Raw genomic sequence first — 22,352 nt, 5'->3', positions numbered from 1 at the left:
GATGTGTAACAATAGTGAGAGCGTAAAATAAAACCAAATGGACCCATACGGGTCCATTTGGTTTCAGAGTTAAAGATCTATAAGGGTCTATTTGACTACAAACTCCATCATTAGGCTGGGCACCACCTGGATCACTGGTTGAAAACCCACAGCAATAGAACATTGACGTCCGTCAAATGTTGCTCATTTGTATAGGGACGGGGCGGGGCAAAGACATGGCCCAATCAGAGGACGGCAAGGAGCGGCCGCAAGCTAGGACCACCCTGCTCCGTCGGCCCGTGAACAGGAAGAGGCGGAGACTCAACGACCTGGAGAGTGACAGCTCGGTCGCTGAGAGTGAGGACGAGTTCATGCTCAGCAACAGGTGACGTAATGACTCACGAGTGTGGAGGGATGGAGCTCGAAACCCGAGAAAACCCCCGTAACAAGCTTATCGAGTACCCGGTATCAATAAGCTTTGGGATTACCGAGCCTGTTATCTGAGCACAGCGGCCCATTAAACGTCATGTTTAACACAATCAAGACAAGAGGCGATCAAGAAATTATATCTAATCATCCGTGCTGGCACAAACATGTCAATCTAAAAGTCTATTGAAACTATTTATATATAGTATATTAATAGAGACACTTTGACACTTCTTTTGCCGTGGGAATTCTTCATAATAAAGGCGCTAGAGCGCCAGCAGATGATGTAGATTTTACTCTGAAACCCCCCCGCCTTCCATTACTCCCCCCAAAATCGGGAGGCATAATCTTCCGTTCTTACCTCACCTCGCTCTAAAGTCTCGCTAGAAGCGTTTGTGTTCCAAAACGAGACGCTTGCTGAAGTCAGAAATGAACAAAATGTACAAAAGTATAATTTGTATCACGACGCGTTTGTGAGCAGTGTTTGGCAGCACATTTCTATTTTAGTTTAGTCCATAGTCTTTGGAATATAACTTAACCCATTCTGGACGGGAACCCCTTTTGGTGTTTTAACTAAGCAGCTATTGAAAAATAGCAGATCTACAAGCTCATACGAGCTTGTAGGTCTGCTATTTTTGAAAAATCGTGAAAATGTGGCAATATAATATTCTTTCAAAAGACTTTTTTATTTATTTCGACGTCAGGCCTAAATGGGTTAATTTAGTTTTAGTCATATTTTAGTCACCTGTAATGTTTTAGTGTTAGAGGAGGACTTTGGAAGATGAATAATGCAACTCCTCTCTTCTCCTCACAGCTCGGAGGACGAGGAGGACTTTGTCGTGTCGGGGGAGGACGAGGACGACGCCAGCGACGCGGGCAGCTCTGCCAGCGGCGTCCGCTCCAAGCGGGCACCCAAACGGGCGAACAAACACCGACCCACCGACGCCAGGACCAAGCGACACCGCACGCGGAAACGGCTCAAGAGACGACGGAGACGCTCGTCTGAGGAGGAGGAGACCGAAGAAGAGGACGGTGAGTCGGAGCAGGGAGACGTCGTTGACCGCGGATGTGTGACGCGCGGATACCCGCACTGGACTACGTTTAGACGAATCCCCGGAGCCTTTGCCCTTTAGGCCAGGTGTAGCCAATCAATGCTGAGGCGTCAAGCTGCGCTTAAAAGTTATCAAAAACTGTGAATTAAACGATGAAAACAAAAGTCGATCAGCAGTCCAAACTGTTAACCCATTGAGCCCTGAGACCAGATTCTATGAATGTCTTCACGGCAACTCCCTCTTTAACACCTTGGAGGCGCAGGACGGAGATCACCGATAAGTTCAAGTGCACGGTCATGTGCCCGAGACGGAGATTGATTCATCTCCGTCAAATTAGTGATATGAAAACTGATCGCATCGCTCCACAGCCTAGAGGCGCTTGTTGCGCAATCCTCAGTGTTGCACAACAGTGACACGTCATCGAAAATGTTCCCTGCCTGTTTAGCAGACGACAACGAAAATCTTAAAACATTCATAACTCGCAATCTAAATCATCCCCTCTAATTATGAAAAAAGATCCTGTGTTAGACGGCCCTCCGCTGTCCAGTCGCTAGTCGCGATAGATTTATTCTTACCTCCCGTGGTTGTCGATCGACTCTAGAGTGGTGTGGCTATTGTTAGCTGCTACACACACATTCACAACAACATCCGGCCCGTCGGTAAAAGTGGTCCGGGCGCTATAAACGATGGGCACATTTTATTAATGGATTAAATAGGTCCGGGCCCTCAAGTTGTTAACTAATTTCCTTTTTATCCCCTTTTCCATGTCCTCCTCTCTCTCCAGACTCCGAGTTCTCCAGCGACATGAGCGACAGCGACGTTGACAAGAAGAGGCGGGGCCTGAGGCGGGGCCAGCGGCAGCAGGTCAACTACCGCGAGACCGACTCCTCCGACAACTCCCAGGCCTCGGCCGGCCGTGGCAAGGCCAAGTCCGGCGGCGTCAAGCGCAAACGACACCTCTCCAGCGAATACAGCAATGGTCAGTCAATTCAATTCAATTCAATTCAAAGGGCGCACACACACTGACTGTCCTCACTGAAGCATGACATGTGCCATCCGAAACATTCCTGCGACACGTTAGATTTAACCCATTTTGACATGAGATCAGATTCTAAAAATGTCTTCTACATCCTGACGGTTTTCTGAAAAAGCTATGTTTCTATGTCAGTCGTTCTTCGATTTTTCCAAAATAGCAGACCTACAAGCTCGTAGCGCGCCACTCGGTGGCGCGCTATGAGCTTGTAGATGATTATTGCCACGACGGTGATGCGGTCAGGAACGAGACGTAGTCGAGTTCCGCGAGCATCACTGAAGTGGCGATAATCACGTTAAACCACACCCTCGAGTGTAATATTGCAATTATACAACAGTTACCCTTAAAACTAAGAAAATCGCTGAATTTTTTTTTTTTAATGACAGATGTAGTCACTACGACCACAAATGTCCCAAGAAACTAGCTAGCCTATAGTATAGCCACCGAGTTTGCTGCGCTCTGGGAAAACAGAGCAGCTGAATTCTTTGTTTTGATTAGGTGTGGACTCTGTGGAGTGGTGCTCAGATTGCTCAGGAAGATCAGATTGCTTCCTCGAAACGACCTGTTGTATAATTCATGATATCTGTTATCAGTGTCATCTGTGATTTAGTTTGTTTGACCCAACCAAGTCAGAGCTGACGTTATTTTCTGAACACAGTTCTTCTATTGATTTTGAACGGGGGAGGTATTGTAATCAGTGTTGTTTTCGTCGACTAAAACTAAGACGAAAAAATGTTAGTCGACTACCTTTTTTCAACTGACGAAAACTGAATGGAAACTAAATGAAAACTAAGCTATGACGACTAAAACTGAGACGGGCTATATTAGGCTATATTGACAATTTCGTCAACAAATAAAAACTAGACTAAAATGTTAGGAAGGGACTAGTGGACAAGCAAAGTCATTTTACACTTTCGCAGTTGTCATTATGACACCAAAACACATTTTGTTCGACTAAATCAACAGTCAAGTTTTAGTCGATTTAAATGTCATAAGATTTTAGTCGACTAATTCTACAAACACTAAAACATTCCAGGTGACTAAAATGTGACTAAAACTAAATGAAAACTATTCAAAAGACTACAATTTTGCTGCCAAAAATCTGTGTTTTCATCGGTTGCCTCTGCCCCTCACAGCGTCCGCCTCCTCCAGAGACTCCGAGGACGACGACGATGACTCTGAGGAGGACGACGAGGAGGAGGACAAGCGCCGGAGGAGAGGACCGGGGAAGAGGCGGGGCAGGAGAGAGGCCCAGGACCTCCTCAGGAGGAGGAGGAGGGCCAAGAGGAGACGACCAGATGACGAGGAGGAGGAGGAGGTAGGGATTATAGTCTCGCTCTTAGCCAGACGGCTATTCCACAATATCCAAATCTAGAGTCAAGAGACGCTTCACTTGCTCGTGATCAGAGCTTCCAATGTTGCTCCAGACTGTATGACGGAAGCATTTATATTTTACTCATGATCAGAGGTTCCGTTGCTCCAGACTGAATGACGGAAGCATTTATATTTTACTCATGATCAGAGCTTCCAAGGTTGCTCCAGACTGTATGACGGAAGCATTTATATTTTAGTCATGATCAGAGCTTCCAATGTTGCTCCAGACTGTATGACGGAAGCATTTATATTTTACTCATGATCAGAGCTTCCAATGTTGCTCCAGACTGTATGACGGAAGCATTTATATTTTACTCATGATCAGAGCTTCCGTTGCTCCAGACTGTATGATGGAAGCATTTATATTTTACTCATGATCAGAGTTTCCAATGTTGCTCCAGACTGTATGACGGAAGCATTTATATTTTACGTCATGATCAGAGCTTCCGTTGCTCCAGACTGTATGACGGAAGCATTTATATTTTACTCATGATCAGAGTTTCCAATGTTGCTCCAGACTGTATGACGGAAGCATTTATATTTTACGTCATGATCAGAGCTTCCGTTGCTCCAGACTGTATGACGGAAGCATTTATATTTTACTCATGATCAGTGCTTCCAATGTTGCTCCAGACTGTATGACGGAAGCATTTATATTTGACTCATGATCAGAGCTTCCAATGTTGCTCCAGACTGTATGACGGAAGCATTTATATTTTACTCATGATCAGTGCTTCCAATGTTGCTCCAGACTGTATGACGGAAGCATTTATATTTTACTCATGATCAGAGCTTCCAATGTTGCTCCAGACTGTATGACGGAAGCATTTATATTTTACTCATGATCAGAGCTTCCAATGTTGCTCCAGACTGTATGACGGAAGCATTTATATTTTACTCATGATCAGAGCTTCCAAGGTTGCTCCAGACTGTATGACCGGAAGCATTTATATTTTACTCATGATCAGAGCTTCCGTTGCTCCAGACTGTATGACGGAAGCATTTATATTTGACTCATGATCAGAGCTTCCGTTGCTCCAGACTGTATGACGGAAGCATTTATATTTTACTCATGATCAGAGCTTCCGTTGCTTCAGACTGTATGACGGAAGCATTTATATTTTACTCATGATCAGAGCTTCCGTTGCTCCAGACTGTATGACGGAAGCATTTATATTTGACTCATGGTCAGAGCTTCCGTTGCTCCAGACTGTATGACGGAAGCATTTATATTTTACTCATGATCAGAGCTTCCAATGTTGCTCCAGACTGTATGACTGAAGCATTTATATTTTACTCATGATCAGAGCTTCCAATGTTGCTCCAGACTGTATGACGGAAGCATTTATATTTGACTCATGATCAGAGCTTCCGTTGCTCCAGACTGTATGACGGAAGCATTTATATTTTACTCATGATCAGAGCTTCCGTTGCTTCAGACTGTATGACGGAAGCATTTATATTTTACTCATGATCAGAGCTTCCGTTGCTCCAGACTGTATGACGGAAGCATTTATATTTGACTCATGGTCAGAGCTTCCGTTGCTCCAGACTGTATGACGGAAGCATTTATATTTTACTCATGATCAGAGCTTCCAATGTTGCTCCAGACTGTATGACTGAAGCATTTATATTTTACTCATGATCAGAGCTTCCAATGTTGCTCCAGACTGTATGACGGAAGCATTTATATTTGACTCATGGTCAGAGCTTCCGTTGCTCCAGACTGTATGACGGAAGCATTTATATTTGACTCATGGTCAGAGCTTCCGTTGCTCCAGACTGTATGACGGAAGCATTTATATTTTACTCATGATCAGAGCTTCCAATGTTGCTCCAGACTGTATGACTGAAGCATTTATATTTTACTCATGATCAGAGCTTCCAATGTTGCTCCAGACTGTATGACGGAAGCATTTATATTTGACTCATGATCAGAGCTTCCGTTGCTCCAGACTGTATGACGGAAGCATTTATATTTTACTCATGATCAGAGCTTCCGTTGCTTCAGACTGTATGACGGAAGCATTTATATTTTACTCATGATCAGAGCTTCCGTTGCTCCAGACTGTATGACGGAAGCATTTATATTTGACTCATGGTCAGAGCTTCCGTTGCTCCAGACTGTATGACGGAAGCATTTATATTTTACTCATGATCAGAGCTTCCAATGTTGCTCCAGACTGTATGACTGAAGCATTTATATTTTACTCATGATCAGAGCTTCCAATGTTGCTCCAGACTGTATGACGGAAGCATTTATATTTGACTCATGGTCAGAGCTTCCGTTGCTCCAGACTGTATGACGGAAGCATTTATATTTGACTCATGGTCAGAGCTTCCGTTGCTCCAGACTGTATGACGGAAGCATTTATATTTTACTCATGATCAGAGCTTCCAATGTTGCTCCAGACTGTATGACTGAAGCATTTATATTTTACTCATGATCAGAGCTTCCAATGTTGCTCCAGACTGTATGACGGAAGCATTTATATTTGACTCATGATCAGAGCTTCCGTTGCTCCAGACTGTATGACGGAAGCATTTATATTTTACTCATGATCAGAGCTTCCGTTGCTTCAGACTGTATGACGGAAGCATTTATATTTTACTCATGATCAGAGCTTCCGTTGCTCCAGACTGTATGACGGAAGCATTTATATTTGACTCATGGTCAGAGCTTCCGTTGCTCCAGACTGTATGACGGAAGCATTTATATTTTACTCATGATCAGAGCTTCCAATGTTGCTCCAGACTGTATGACTGAAGCATTTATATTTTACTCATGATCAGAGCTTCCAATGTTGCTCCAGACTGTATGACGGAAGCATTTATATTTGACTCATGGTCAGAGCTTCCGTTGCTCCAGACTGTATGACGGAAGCATTTATATTTTACTCATGGTCAGAGCTTCCGTTGCTCCAGACTGTATGACGGAAGCATTTATATTTTACTCATGATCAGAGCTTCCAATGTTGCTCCAGACTGTATGACTGAAGCATTTATATTTTACTCATGATCAGAGCTTCCAATGTTGCTCCAGACTGTATGACGGAAGCATTTATATTTGACTCATGATCAGAGCTTCCGTTGCTCCAGACTGTATGACGGAAGCATTTATATTTTACTCATGATCAGAGCTTCCGTTGCTTCAGACTGTATGACGGAAGCATTTATATTTTACTCATGATCAGAGCTTCCGTTGCTCCAGACTGTATGACGGAAGCATTTATATTTGACTCATGGTCAGAGCTTCCGTTGCTCCAGACTGTATGACTGAAGCATTTATATTTTACTCATGATCAGAGCTTCTAATGTTGCTCCAGACTGTATGACGGAACAATTGAAAATTGCGAGTGGCAACAAGACTAGTTAGGGATGTACCGATGAGACATTTAGGCCGATATCGAATTAATTGCTGTTATGGCCGATAACCGATATAACCGATGTTGACATGATCCCATTCTGTATTAAAAAATATATATATAATAATTTTGTCCATTCTGAAAAAAGGGTTGAAAAAAAGCAATGCCTCCTTATTCCAAAACTAGGGATGCACCATTATTGAAATGATGGCCCATATCCCCAACAAAGACTGCTTGAATGTAGTATTTTTTTATTTAAAAATGTTCCAACTTGGCCTGGGCTGTGGCTCAGCGGTCCAGGCACCTTGGCCGGTAGCCCAAGTCTGTCTCTCCCCCATCTCTCTCCCCCATTTCCTGTCAGCCTACTGTCCCTCTATAAAATATATATAAAATAAAGGCGAACGCCGCAAAAAAAACCCATAAAGAATGTTCCAACTTTGTTGACTCTTTTGAAAGCTTCCCTAGAAAACACTGATAGAATTTGCCGCCTTAGGGTTTTTTTTCTCTCAAAATAATAATTATAAAATAAAATATCTGCTAAAACCGATATACTGATACCGATATTGCATTATAAGGCCGATGTGGGCCCGATATACCGATGTGACGACCGATTAATTGAACCGTCCCTATAGGTGGAGGACGCGGGGGAGAGGAGGAGGCGAAGGATGAAACGGAGGCAGGAGGAGGAGGAGGAGGACGAGGAGAGGGAGAGGAGGCGCAGGAGGATGAAGAAGAAGGAGAAGAAGAAGGCATGGATTTAAAGTTCTCAGCCATTTGGCTTCCATAGAAGCCACAGCATGTCTTCTATAGAAGCCACAGCATGTCTTCTATAGAGCGTGGATCTGCTTTTTTTTTTTTAAATCGAAGAACCACTGACATAGAAACATAGCTTTTTCAGAAAACTGTCAGGCATTTTTAGAATCTGATCTCAGGTCAAAATGGGTTAAGATTGAAGCGAATTCAAGTAGCCAAACTAGCAATAGAATACAATGTTCAGAAGCGTCTTCCATGACACATGAATTCTCTCAGACATGTCATAAAGCCTCAACCTTTAATTTATTCAACTGGCCGTAACTGGCGACGTAACAATGATAATACCGTAACCCGTTCAGGACGGGAACCCCTTTTGGTGTTTTAAGCATTATGTTATACTTTAGCTATATCTACAAGCTCATAGCTATGCAAATCTTTGAATATATATTATTTGCGAACGATTTTAACTCAAATCTTTGTTGTCCCATGGAACAACACATTTTCAGATTGGGGTCCGGCGACCAAATACAGATAATTCTGGGGGTCTTTGACATGAAAAAAGTTGAGAACCACTGACATGGGGGGGGGGGGGGGGATTGGTTCAGAAAACGGTTCAGAAAATAGCAGATCTACAAGCTAGTAGCGCGCCACTCTGCTATTTTTGAAAAATCGAAGAACGAGAAACATAGCTTTTTCATAAAACTGTCAGGATGTAGAAGACATTTTTAGAATCTGATCTCAGGTCAAAATGGGTTAAAACATCATCCTTTGCATTTTCAGTAATGAGATTCTATGTATGTTTTTTGCTTTCATTCACACGAGAAGGAGAAGGAGGAGGAGGAGAAGGAGAAGGACTCTGAGAAGCTGGGCCGGGGCAGGCGGCGGGAGATCCTGTCCAGGCAGCGGCGCAAGCGGCTGGCCCAGATGCTGCAGAAGCGGCGGCCCGCCTCCGCCACCGAGGAGGAGGACGACGACGAAGACCAAGAGTCCCAGTCGTCGTCGTCGTCCGAGGAGGAGGACCGGCCCATCCGGAAGAAACTCAACCGCATATACGACGACGACGACGATGATGATGACGACGATAAAGAGGAGGAGAAATCCACGACCAAAAAGTCTTCATCCGAGGAGCAGAATTCTCGTGTCACCGCCAAGGATGACGGCGATGACAACAACAATAGCAAGGAGGAGGAGGAGGAGGGGGAGGAGGAGGAGGAGGGGGAGGAGGAGGAAGGGGAGGAGGAGGAGGAGGGGGAGGATGAAGAAGAAGAAGAAGAAGACACTCAGGAACAGAGGAAGGCCGGCAAGCGCAGCCGCTCTCCGGTAAGCAACGGACACCGCCGGGCCTCAACAACAACAACAACAACAACGGCGAGGAAACCTGGGGCCGGGAGTCCGGCTGAACCCAGGGACAGTGCGGGGTCGGGCGGGCAGAGCAGGCCGCACAACGGTCCGTTACCTCCGGAGCAGGAGGAGGAGGAGGAGGAGGAGGAGCAAGCAGACTCTAAGAACTTGGTCCACAACAGTCCACAGTCGTGATGGACGGCTGTGTCTGTGTGAATACAGCTGGCTTCTTTCTCTCTTTCTTTCTTTCTTTCTTTCTTTCTTTCTTTCATACTCATGCCTTTTCACCAGTAGTTCACCTTTTTGATTCGGAACCTCTCTCTCTCTTCCCTCGTTCTCTCACACTCCCTCTGTCGGGCGTTTTTTTATCTGCCTCTCCCTTCCTGCTGGAGGTGCTCCCTCCTCCGATCGATATCGATCGAACACCGATCGATCGGCCAATTTTCACTCCAAATTTCACCGATCTGGAGAAACCGATTTTTGAGTGGTGTAAACCACTCCTACAACTGGCTTTGTTAGTCTGTCTGTCTGTGCTCAAAAAATGAGCACGGTTGCTATGGTCACCCAGTTCACACGGGTGTGATTTCATTACGTCAGACATTACGTCAGACCACAGCTGATCAGTCTATATAAGACCTTACACCACTCAGTTCACACGGGTGTGATTTCATTACGTCAGACATTACGTCAGACCACAGCTGATCAGTCTATATAAGACCTTACACCACTCAGTTCACACGGGTGTGATTTTTTGTTAACATTTAAGTGGTATAAAGAGTCAATCAGATATATAGGATGATATCGTTTTGCATCGACTGTATGTGACGGGCCTAAAACATTCTCTCATTCCCCCCCCCCCACACACACACACACACACACACACACACACACACACACACACACACACACATTTGAAATGTTTATTTATGTCCACATAATGAGAAGTACAGGAATACATTGTACAAAGGACATAAACACTGCCAGTGCAGTTTGACAATTGACACACACACACACACACACACACACACACACACACACACACACACACACACACACACACACACACACACACACGGGAACAGTTTTGACGTGGGTTTTGACGTAATAATAATTTTGGAAATATATAAAATGTCCCCTTAACGCAACAGGATCGGTATCGGCCACGATCGTGAGAAAATAACAATCGGGAACAGTCCCAAAAAAAATCCCAATCGGAGCACCTCTCCCTCCCTTCCGTCTCCCTCTCCTCTCGCCTTTACCTGCCCCTCGTCGCCCTGCGTTGCCCCCGTGCTGCTGCTGCTGCTGTGGTGGAGTCAGCTTTGACCACCATGGCGTCTAAAGAGGCTTCAGTACGGCCCGGTCTCTCTCCTTACTGGACCATCCTGGCAGATCGGGAGCGACTGCCCAAACAAGCTATGGGTTAAAAGCACCTTCACCAGCCCACCCACCAACCCACCACCCCACCCCCAGAGTGGCAGCGATTCACATTTGGACACGGACACGCGTATATACAAAGCGCACACACACACACACACACACACACACATACACACACACACTACCAGCCAGAGGTTCCGTGTGATTGTCCACCGGGCTCTAAATTAGTATCGGGTCAAGGAGGAGCACACAACTAGAATACTAATGAGCCAGAGAGAGTCGTAGGAAAGCAACTTAACTTTTAAACTCCCGCCCCGGGTTTGGGCTCCAAACGGGGCTGAGTTGACCCCGTCGGTTGGGTGGTTCCGTAACGGTCGTTGTACCTCGTTCTAAAAGCACTTCATCATTCTCATGGCACTTAGCGTCCCACGCCCTCCAGGGACTACTGGGATTGGTTTCCGAGCTCAAGCCCTGACGTTTCGTCCACTCGAAGCCGGCTATACTGAGAGGTCACAGGTCACGCACTCGGACCGGCCGGTTGCGTCCGGTTTGCAAGCGTAGATGTAAAAGCCTAAACGCCTCATTGGCCCGCTGCAGTTCATTGAAGCGACCTCATTGGCCGCTGCAGTTCATTGAAGCGACCTCATTGGCCGCTATACAGTTCATTCGAGCGACCTCGTTGGCCGCTGCAGTTGATTGGAGCGACCTCATTGGCCGCTGCAGTTCATTGAAGCGACCTCATTGGCCGCTGCAGTTCATTGAAGCGACCTCACGACCTCATTGGCCGCTGCAGTTCATTGAAGCGACCTCATTGGCCGCTGCAGTTCATTGAAGCGACCTCATTGGCCGCTGCAGTTCATTGAAGCGACCTCATTGGCCGCTACAGTTCATTCGAGCGACCTCATTGGCCGCTGCAGTTGATTGTAGCGACCTCATTGGCCACTGCAGTTCATCGGAGCGTACCTGTGTGTCGCAGGGAAGGCAGAAGGCACGCTGCCGCTCAAAGTGACTATACTGGGCCAATCACAGCGCGTCTTTTTCGGGGGACTTACCAATTCAGTTAAAAAACAAACGTTCGCCTCTGATTGGCCCTACATACCGAACGTCCCCTTCCTGCGCCTCACGCGGGTAGCTTGGCAAGCTTAGACCCGCCCCCACCCGCCTCTGATTGGCCTACCAAGCTTAGACCCGCCCCCACCCGCCTCTGATTGGCCTACTCCGCTCCGTTCTCAGTCTGTTACTATTCAGTCCCAGCTCGTGTCAATACCTTTTCATTCAAATACCTTTTACATTTATTCGCTATTCGACACTCTTGTGATGACAAAGTAGGGCATTAGGTTAATGAAAAGGAAAACAAGAATGACACGGGTATCATTAACAGCCAAGTGTTCTCCGCTGTGCATCTGTCCCCTTTTCGGCTGCGTTACAGACTCTGCGTTGACACCACGGAGTTATAATAATATCTAGAGAGCGGACGAGGAGTGACAGGCCATGCTATTCACTTCAATGGAAGTCTGGGGGCTTGGTTGAGAGGGGGTCAGACTCCCGTATTGGCTTAGGCGGCGTTTCAGAGTATGGGGTCAGACGACTCGGCCAGCCAATCAGTGACTGTAGGTCGCGTAAAAGGTCCTCATAGCCAACAGCAGCGATCAGAAGCCAGGTTTCACCTGGCAAAAAGAAAAATTTAAATATATGGAAAATATGGAGATGCAAGTATTACAAGAACGATAAACGACCTGTTGATGACCAGTGTTGGGCAATATTACTCAAGACAAGAGAGTAATATGTTTCTCATTATTACATATTACTCCTTACAAAAGTTACAATATTATATTACATAATTACTTTTGCCCTCCACACCCACTAAAAAAAAGGAATCCCACAACAACACAATCTGTTTAGTAGTCGGCTTCTTTTAGAACTCAATCCAATTGTTTTGAATGAGAAGAAGTCAACGACGACGACGAGCCAAAAAGGCTATACTAATATAGCAAGCGATCTCTCTTGACCTTTTAAATGAAATGTTTTCAAACGGTAGCCCGACAGTGCAAAGTAATATTCTCGTATAATATTACTGTTTTTGGCTTTTTACTCTACTCATTAAGTTACTGATGATGAAATGAAATAGTACAGCGACATTACCCTGACGATGACAAAATGGCCGAGAGTGGGTCAGAGATGTTTTGGCTTGAGGTCGGTCGGTCGGTCGGGGTGGCGACTCAGAGTCTCGCGAGCGAGCGAGCACACGTTTGCTGTACATATATGCTCTGCCTGTATACTGTCCTTTGTAAGATAATAATAATAATAATAGATGTTCCGTTTCTTTTAGTGCTCTTGTAAAATATAGTGTTCTATTTTCTATAAAATGAAGGAGAGGAGGATATAGATGCTGCTCTTGAGCGTGTGTGTGTGTGTGTGTGTGTGTGTGTGTGTGTGTGCGCGTGCGTGTGCACGCGTGCACGCGTGCGTGTGTGTGTGTGTGTGTGTGTGTGTCGATAGGTTTTTGGTCACAGCGTTTCATTGCTTTTTGTTTGTCTTGTTAGAATATGACTGGCATGGAGCCTCTCTGTACCCGGGGTGGCCTCATTCTGGCATGGAGCCTCTCTGTACCCGGGGTGGAGCCTCTCTGTACCCGGGGTGGAGCATCTCTGTACCCGGGGTGGAGCCTCTCTGTACCCGGGGTGGAGCCTCTCTGTACCCGGGGTGGAGCCTCTCTGTACCCGGGGTGGCCTCATTCGTAAAAAAAAAAAAAGAAGTTCCTACGTGATTTTTCTTTCTTTCTTCTTTTCTTTTTTTTTAAAAACTCAAGCAGAGCAAATTTTAACGATAACTTAATAAAGCCAGATGTTTTGATCTATGATTTTTTTTGTTTTGGTGATCCAAGAGAAACCCCAACCGATATATTTTAATTGTTCTTATTTTTTATTATTGTCTTTTTTTTTTTTTATCCGATTCTTCAAAGTGATATCGTATACGATCCGTGTTTGTGAAGTTAAGAAGGTTTTAATATGATGAGGCTCCTCCCTCCTCCCCCCTGGAGTGGGGAGGAGTTATCATGAGGCTCCTCCCTCCTCCCCCTGGAGTGCAACGGATTACAGGACGTTACAAAGAACTGAATACTGTCCATATTCTCAGCTAAAGGTTTTTATTGTTACTCATTCCTGCTTTAAAAAAAAAAAGACCCCCACCCCCCCACCCTGTTGACCGTTTTTTTGTTTTTCGTTTTGTTTTTTGTTTTGTTTTTGTTTTTGTTTATAAGGAGTTGGAATAATGGAGCTCTGTTTTATGTATTAAGAAGAAAAAAAAACTGTGGTTCTCATAGCTCCTGCTCCCACGGGGAACCCGGATGTCAATAAAAATTATTTGAAGCAGACGGCACCCACCGGATTCGACAATGGATCTTTTTTAACCTCATTCGGGGGCCGGGAATTAACCCCTTTCTGTGTTTTTAAGGATTATGTTATACTTTAGCTATTGAAAAATAGCAGATCTACAAGCTCATAGCGCGGCACCGAGTGCCGCGCTACGAGCTTGTAGGTCTGCTATTTTTGAAAAATCATGAAAATGTGGCGCAAATCTTTGAATGTATATTCTTTCAGAGCAATCGTTTTTAACTCAAATCTTTGCTTCTGGGGGAGTCACTGGAACAACATATTTTCAGATGGAGGGGTCGGCGGCCAATTACATATATTATGTGGGGGTCCTTGACATGAAAATGTATGAGAACGACTGACATAGAAACAGGTTTTTCAGAAAACTGTCAGAATTTAGAAGGTATTTGTAGAATCGTCCTCAGGTCTAAATGGGTTAAGGCAACAATTTACATAAAGCTGTAGTTGCTGTTTACTATCACTAACCCACTGAGACCTGGAACGCATCTGTGTCACCTTTAGCTTTTAACCACTTTAACCATTGTTTTAAACATTAGCGGTTGACAAATAGCAGATGTACAAGCGAGTGCAGCGCTACGAGCTTGTAGAGCTCTATATACTGTACTGTTCATGGTTTCGGACGGCATAGCCTACTATAGCATGTCGTTCTTCGTGATTTTGGAGGGTTTGAAAAAAAGATGAAAATCATGAAAAAACGACATACTATAGTCCATGGTTTCGGACGGCATACTATAGTATATCATATTTTCATGATTTTGGGACACTATTCAAACCTAAATAGGTTTGAATGGGGTTTCTAGGTGTAAGTATGTAGGACTAGTAGCATGCCAAAGTTATACATTTCTCATATTTGGTTTCGGACGGCATACTATAGCATGTCGTTTTTCGTGATTTTGGAGGATTTGAAAAAAAGATGAAAATCATGAAAAAACAACATACTATAGTTCATGGTTTCGGACGGCATACTATAGCATGTCACCCAGGTGTAAGTATGTAGGACTAGTAGCATGCCAAAGTTTGTGCTATTGCCATTGAGAATGCATTCGGCGTTTAAGTTAAATAACTCAGAAACTACAAAACATTTCAAAGTAAAATGTTCCAGCATGTGTCTGCACAGTAAGCTGAATTATACAAAGTGTGAATGGAGTTTCTAGGTGAAAGTGATTTTATATAGTCCATGGTTTCGGACGGCATACTATATTATATCATATTTTCATGATTTTGGGACACTATGTCTGAGCCAGGACTTGAACCTGCAGCCTCCTGATTCCCAGGCAGGCTCTGTACCCAGTGAGCCACTGTGCATGCTGTTCTCAAAAGGCCAAATAGATAATGACAGAAGAGCCAGATTCTTGTTTCCATTGTGGTTCATAAAAATTCAAACGTCTAGAGATAAACAGCAAAAGAAACAATAGACAAATCTCCTGTTATTTTATTTTTTGTATTTTATATTTGTATCAATGTTGTTACTCAAAGGGAAAAGCAGACTGCATTGTGGCAGGTAGCAAGTAGGTGAGTGACTTAGCACACTGGCTGCATGATCTGGAGGTTGTGGGTTCAAACCCCACTCAAATCTTTACTTGCCAAAATCTGCCATTGACCCCCATTCTGAATTTCTCAAATTTAAAAGCACTATATTTCTAAAACTGAAACATTTCAAAGATTCCTTTTCAGGCAAACATGTCCACCGTAAGATGAACCTAAATAGGTTTGAATGGGGTTTCTAGGTGTAAGTATGTAGGACTAGTAGCATGCCAAAGTTTGTGCTATTGTCATTGAGAATGCATTGGGTGTTTAAGTTAAATAACTCAGAAACTACAAAACATTTCAAAGTAAAAAGTTCCAGCATGTGTCTGCACAGTAAGCTGAATTATACAAAGTGTGAATGTTTCTTATCACGGAAGGAACTCCTTATTTGGGCACGGCTGACACGGGACTCTGTGTGTGTGTGTGTGTGTGTGGTGTCACAGTGACATCACAGTGATGTCACTGTGACACCACCGCCTGGTTTAAAAGTAGAGCCCACGCTGAGATAACACCATTCGCCACCTGTGTACCGATGCAACGTCAGCACCTGCCAGAAGAATCTTCCAACCTTCACGACATCTTCGCCGCTTAACATCGGAGTAGTCGCGTCATCATCAAACACATATTCTCCGGAAAGAGTGTCTGTCGACAGTGATCCCCGGGTCGCGTTCTCTCTCTCTCTCTTACGAAGGGAGTTATTCCGATTGGACGCTTTGATTCTCGGCGGTGGTGTAGAAATGGCGTCCGCCGGCGGTTTTCTGTCAGAAGAGCACTTCCTGTGTTCCGTCTGTTTGGAGGTGTTCACTGATCCGATCACCACCCCGTGTGGACACAACTACTGCAACGCCTGCATCACGCGTTACTGGGACACCAGCGATGTGTGCAGGTGTCCGCTGTGTGCAAAGATCTTTGAGAAGAGGCCGGAAGTCTCTGTTAATAAAGTCTTCTCGGAGATGGCCGATCAGTTCAGGGACCACAAGTTGAAAGAAGAATACGAAGCAAAGACAGAGGCTGAAATCCCGACGATGATCCAGGAGAGAAGAGTGAAGATTCAGGAGTTCAGATGCTCAGTAGAGCTCAGTAGGAAAGATGCAGACACAGTGATAGCAGGCAGTGTGCAGGTCTTCACATCTCTGATCAGCTGTATTGAGAGAAGCCAGGCTGAGATCATTGGTGTGATTGAAGAGAAGCAGAAAGCAACAGAGAAACAGGCTGACGGATTCATCAAAGATCTGAAAAATGAAATCACTCAGTTGGAGAAGAGAAGCTCTGAGCTGAAGCAGACCTCCCACTCTGAAGACCACCTCCAGAACGTCACATCCATCAACACTCCTCCACCCACCAAGGACTGGACAAAGGTCAATGTCCATCAGTCTTTATATGTGGGGACTGTGAGGACAGCTGTGGCTCAGCTGGAGAAGACACTGGAGAAGACACTCAGTCAGGAGATGAAGAAGCTGTGTGATGTTGAGATGAAGTGGATTCAGCAATATGAGGTGAATTTGACTCTGGACCCTGATACAGCACACTGCAGACTCATCCTGTCTGAGGATGGAAAACAAGTTAGTCATGGAAACATACAGAGGAATCTCCGAAACAACAAAGAGAGATTCGATCCATGTATCTGTGTCTTAGGAAAACAAGGCTTCTGCTCAGGAAGGTTTTACTATGAGGTTCAGGTTGGAGGGAAGAGTGGGTGGGATCTAGGAGTGGCCAGAGAGTCCATCAACAGGGAGGGAAAGATCAAACTGACCCCCAACAATGGTTACTGGACTATAGTGTTGAGGAATGGAAATGAGTACATGGCTGCTGCTGGCCCTGATGTCCTCCTCCCTGTAAGAGAGAAGGTCCGGACAGTGGGAGTGTTTGTGGATTATGAGGAGGGTCTGGTCTCCTTTTATGACGTGGAGACCAGAGTCCACCTCTACTCTTTCACTGGCTGCTCCTTCACTGAGAAACTATATCCATTCTTCTGTCCTGAGTTTAACTCTGCTCCTCTGATCATCTCTCCTGTCACCAGTGGCCGATTTAACAATTTGGGGGCTCCCAGCAGGGCTGAAGCAGGGCCCCCCCCCTGCATAGTGCTGCCTGTTATCTCTCCTAATGGTACCAACATCAATACAGCATAATATACCACAAATAAAGTCTAGGGTCCGAGAGGCTAAATGTCATCAAATGGTGGTCTGTGGCTCAAATGGGTCTGAGAGGCTAAATGTCATCACAGTAAGCTGAATTATACAAAGTGTGAATGGAGTTTCTAGGTGAAAGTGATTTTTTGACGTGCCACTATCTGCCATTATACATTTCTCAAATTTGAAAGCACTATATTTCTAAAACTATGAAACATTTCAAAGATTCCTTTTCAGGCAAACATGTCCACCGTAAGATGAACCTAAATAGGTTTGAATAGGGTTTCTAGGTGTAAGTATGTAGGACTAGTAGCATGCCAAAGTTATACATTTCTCATATTTGGTTTCGGACGGCATACTATAGCATGTCGTTTTTCGTGATTTTGGAGGATTTGAAAAAAAGATGAAAATCATGAAAAAACGACATACAATAGTTCATGGTTTCGGACGGCATACTATAGCATGTCGTTCTTCGTGATTTTGGAGGATTTGAAAAAAAGATGAAAATCATGAAAAAACGACATACTATAGTCCATGGTTTCGGACGGCATACTATTGTATATCATATTTTCATGATTTTGGGACACTATGTCAGAGCCAGGACTTGAACCTGCAGCCTCCTGATTCCCAGGCAGACTCTGTACCCAGTGAGCCACTGTGCATGGTGTTCTCAAAAGGCAGGATAGATAATGACAGAAGAGCCAGATTCTTGTTTCCATTGTGGTTCATAAACATTCAAACGTCTAGAGATAAACAACAGCAAAAGAAACAATAGACAAATCTCCTGTTATTTTATTTTTTGTATTTTATATTTGTATCAATGTTGTTACTCAAATGGAAAAGCAGACTGCATTGTGGCAGGTAGCAAGTAGGTCAGTGACTTAGCACACTGGCTGCATGATCTGGAGGTTGTGGGTTCAAACCCCCCTCAAATCTTTACTTGCCAAAATCTGCCATTGACCCCCATTCTGAATTTCTCAAATTTAAAAGCACTATATTTCTAAAACTATGAAACATTTGAAAGATTGCCATTGAGAATGCATTGGGCGTAAGTTAAATATCAATGGACTTAAAATGTGTGAAACATTGCCAATTTCCCCATGTCTACTGCTGTCCCTGTTAAGGGGTTTATAGTATACTTCAAAATACTCAAACTGACATCCAGACTCTTTTCATAAGATCTGAGAGGATGTAAGTAATACATACGCTGCCATCGAACCCTTATCTCTCTCACTGCACTGATGCTCTGAAGCCACTGAATCTTTGCACAGCAAGCACAGGGAGCAGTGTTTTTAAAACCCATTGATGCCTGGTGCAACCTATACGTTGTTCTACCCTTGATGCCGGCGCCATCTCTGTGTCTCATCAGCTATTGCTATACATGTAGCAACATAACTATTTAAAAAAATAATGAATCAAAATTTGAAGGTTTTCAGAAACCTTAGGTCAGGCCCTAGAAGGCGTTCCCAGATTCGACCTCAGGCATCAATGGGTTAACCATTGGGTGGCAGCGGTGGCCGAACGGATAGCGGCGCGGTCTTGATACCGGAAGGTTCCTAGTTCGAATCAGCCGTCCGACACGTTAAAATTACCACCACTGAAGTGCCCTTGAACAAGGCATTGAACCACTACGATGAAATGTGTTCTATGAGCAGGGCCTGGCTGGAAACAAGTTCTTGAGCTTAGCCCAGATACCCTGGGTAAATATAGATTTCATTTCATTTCAACCCATTTAGGCCTGACCTCAAAATTAAAAAAAGATCTTCTAAATCCTACGCTACGGTAGCTACAGTACACTACTACAGTGTGTACAGAGCTACAGTACACATAACATACAATATAAACACAAATACATTACAGGATAAGAAACTATAGGCCTATCTCACAGCCCGCTTTCCACGCCCACTTCCGGTAAATAGTGGTGTCTTTAACATTAGCATTTACACGTTTTTTTCTCTAAGTACATTTTCTAATGTCAAAATGTGACAGACCAATATTATTATGAAGCAAACATGATGGTAAATCAGCTCGAACAGATAGAACAAACCTTACCTTGAGAAAACAAAAGTTGTAGACTTCTTAAATTACCTCTGTTAACATGTAGCGTCTATGGAGTGACGTCACGCTATCACCACTAACCCCGAAAGGGGGCGTATTAAGGGGGGCGGGGAAATTCTGTGAGATAGGCTTATTCAGAGTGAACAAGTGCAGCTAGATCTCAAATGGATCCTCACAAGTCTTTTGAAACGTTCAAGTGAAATCAAGTTGTTCCGTTTTAAGATTGATTGTAGACAGTTCCACATGTGAGGTGCATAGTAATGGGGACTTCTAACATAAGGTAGTTTTGGGAGCGGGTGTGATGTTGGCCAGTTCGGACTTATTGACTGATGCAAGCTCAGCTCACAATGCATTTCCAATGGGAGTCACATGGTTTGACACAACATTTGTGTTGTATGAGGGGGAGGGGGGCAGTCGAAACACAGCCGAAAGCCGTACAACACAAATGTTGTGTCAAACCATGTGACTTCCATTGGAAATGCATTGCGAGCTTGCATCAGTAAACAAGTCTCATGCATCTAGGAGCATCCAACAATGTTGTATGCTAGTGAGTCAGGCCTAAGAGTTTTGCGACCTCTCCTTTCTATTTTCAACTGTTGAATCGTTGACATAAATTTGGTGAGTGTGTTGTGTGTGAATGTGTTCATGTGCTTCTTCTACACAGCTGCTCCTTGATGAAGACCATGGGAGGATCAGCCTCCAATCAGCACACTGAATCACACTAAGCTGAATCCAACTACTAATTAGGCTGCTAATACAATGAGTGAGTGAGTTGCAAAATCAAAACACGCCAGCAGGTGGCAAACTTTTCACTTGAACACAAAGGTTATCACAATTTCAGAATACACTTATACGTAGAATATAGCCATGTCACCTACCTAGGGCCATGACAATCACTGTCATTAATAATACCACAAGACTGTCTGTAACTTTAATAATAATACAAGACGATACTGTCTGTAACATTAATATGTGAGCCTCAAATAAAGGTCACATCACGAAACCTGCTAGCTTTCCATGGTGAACCTGCTGGAGAGCAAAATAGTACACATCATAATGGCACGTGCATTTTATTTGATTTTGAACTTTCTATTGCCATTAATACACTGTGACAGTGATGACTAATGCTAAGCTATGCTAGTGTTTTTCATGTATTAGACAAATAAAAAAAAATATGAATTCCTTTCTTGGTAGGTGAATTCAGGTCAAAAATACCTTATATTTTCCTGTGAGGTGTGAAGTCCACTCCCGTGGGGGGGAGGGAGGGTGACAGGGGTTATTATGACCCAAAACTAATAGCATTCTTTAAAAACCCATTTTGGGCAGGAACCCCTTTTGGTGTTAGCATTATGTTATGCTTTAGCTATTGAAAAATAGCAGATCTACAAGCTCATAGCTCGCCACCGAGTGGCGCGCTACGAGCTTGTAGGTCTGCTATTTTTGAAAATGACTGACGACTGACATAAAAACATAGCTTTTTCAGAAAACTGTCAGGATGTAGAAGACATTTTTAGAATCTGATCTCAGGTCAAAATGGGTTTTAATTGTAGAACACATGATTGCAGCAGACGATGACATGATTAAACCATTCAGTTGTTATCATCCTACTACGGTAGACACTGCATACTGTCATCAATAAACATCATTACCAAAGTAATCAACAATAAACGTTAACATTACAGAACACAATGTTAAACAAATCAACGGTTCCACTGTTACCTTAGCAGATAGTGGTTATACAAGTAAAACATGTAAACGCGGGAAGCGAACAAAGTTGTTGTGGCAGTCTGACACACACACACACACACACACACACGGACCTCTGTATCGTTCCAATTTCAGTTGCCCTCTGGTAGCGGGCGGGTGGTGTTACAGCGTGACACACAGACACACAGACAGACAGTTTTGGCCAGCTTCTATAGTTAGTGCTCACTTCGTTCGCAATTAGTTAGTAGTTAGAGATATGTTTGATTAGCATTGAAAGTGTCCCTTCAAGTCAGTGCTAGTGATGCACCAGCATTGCACCCTAATCCCTCACTAAACAATGTCATGACTCGTAGTGCATCCAACCCCTTTTGGTGTTTTAAGCATTATGTTATTATACTTTAGCTATTGAAAAATAGCAGATCTACAAGGTCACAGCGCGTCAACGAGTACCGCGCTACAAGCTTGTAGATCTGCTATTTTTGAAAGGAATGAGAATACACCCGCACACTGTGTATCTGCTCGGTACAAGAGTTTTTTCTTGGGAACCCCTTTTGGTGTTAGCATTATGTTATGCTTTAGCTATTGAAAAATAGCGCGCCACCAAGTGGCGCGCTACGAGCTTGTAGGTCTGCTATTTTTGAAAAATCGAAGAACCACTGACACAGAAACATAGCTTTTTCAGAAAACTGTCAGGATGTAGAAGACATTTTTAGAATCTGATCTCAGGTCAAAATGGGTTAATAAGGCAACGTTTCGGTCCCTCCGGACCGTCTTCAGGCCACCGAGCAGATACAGTGTGCGGGTGTATTCTCATTCCTTTCATTGGTGTCCACTGGCCT

At 44.1% G+C, this 22,352-nt stretch overlaps 2 protein-coding genes across 2 annotated transcripts in view; both read left to right on the top strand.

Moving 5' to 3' along the window:
• rsf1a (remodeling and spacing factor 1a) overlaps positions 1-7,990 on the top strand; it is a gene marked incomplete at its 3' end in the record, with an annotated part of 42,526 nt that extends 34,536 nt beyond the window's left edge. Inside the window, exons 17-21 of the mRNA XM_079513903.1 lie at positions 196-364; positions 1,220-1,437; positions 2,242-2,436; positions 3,627-3,808; positions 7,862-7,990. Of these exons, the coding sequence (XP_079370029.1) occupies positions 196-364; positions 1,220-1,437; positions 2,242-2,436; positions 3,627-3,808; positions 7,862-7,990 (893 nt within the window). The remainder of the gene's footprint in view (positions 1-195; positions 365-1,219; positions 1,438-2,241; positions 2,437-3,626; positions 3,809-7,861) is intronic.
• A 784-nt stretch (positions 7,991-8,774) lies between these two features.
• Positions 8,775-9,487, top strand: LOC306932204 (uncharacterized protein; the record flags this gene model as incomplete). Its single annotated transcript, XM_079513901.1, has 2 exons — positions 8,775-9,159; positions 9,450-9,487. 2 exons carry the CDS (start codon positions 8,775-8,777, stop codon positions 9,485-9,487), a joined length of 423 nt encoding a protein of 140 aa, XP_079370027.1.
• Between the last annotated feature and the right edge of the window lie 12,865 nt (positions 9,488-22,352).

Source organism: Electrona antarctica (genome assembly GCF_951216825.1).
Source record: "Electrona antarctica genome assembly, chromosome: 11".
Classification (NCBI taxonomy): Eukaryota; Metazoa; Chordata; class Actinopteri; order Myctophiformes; family Myctophidae; genus Electrona; species Electrona antarctica.
The sequence above is the reverse complement of the archived record's forward strand: the minus strand, read 5'-3'. Positions and strand labels throughout refer to the sequence as shown.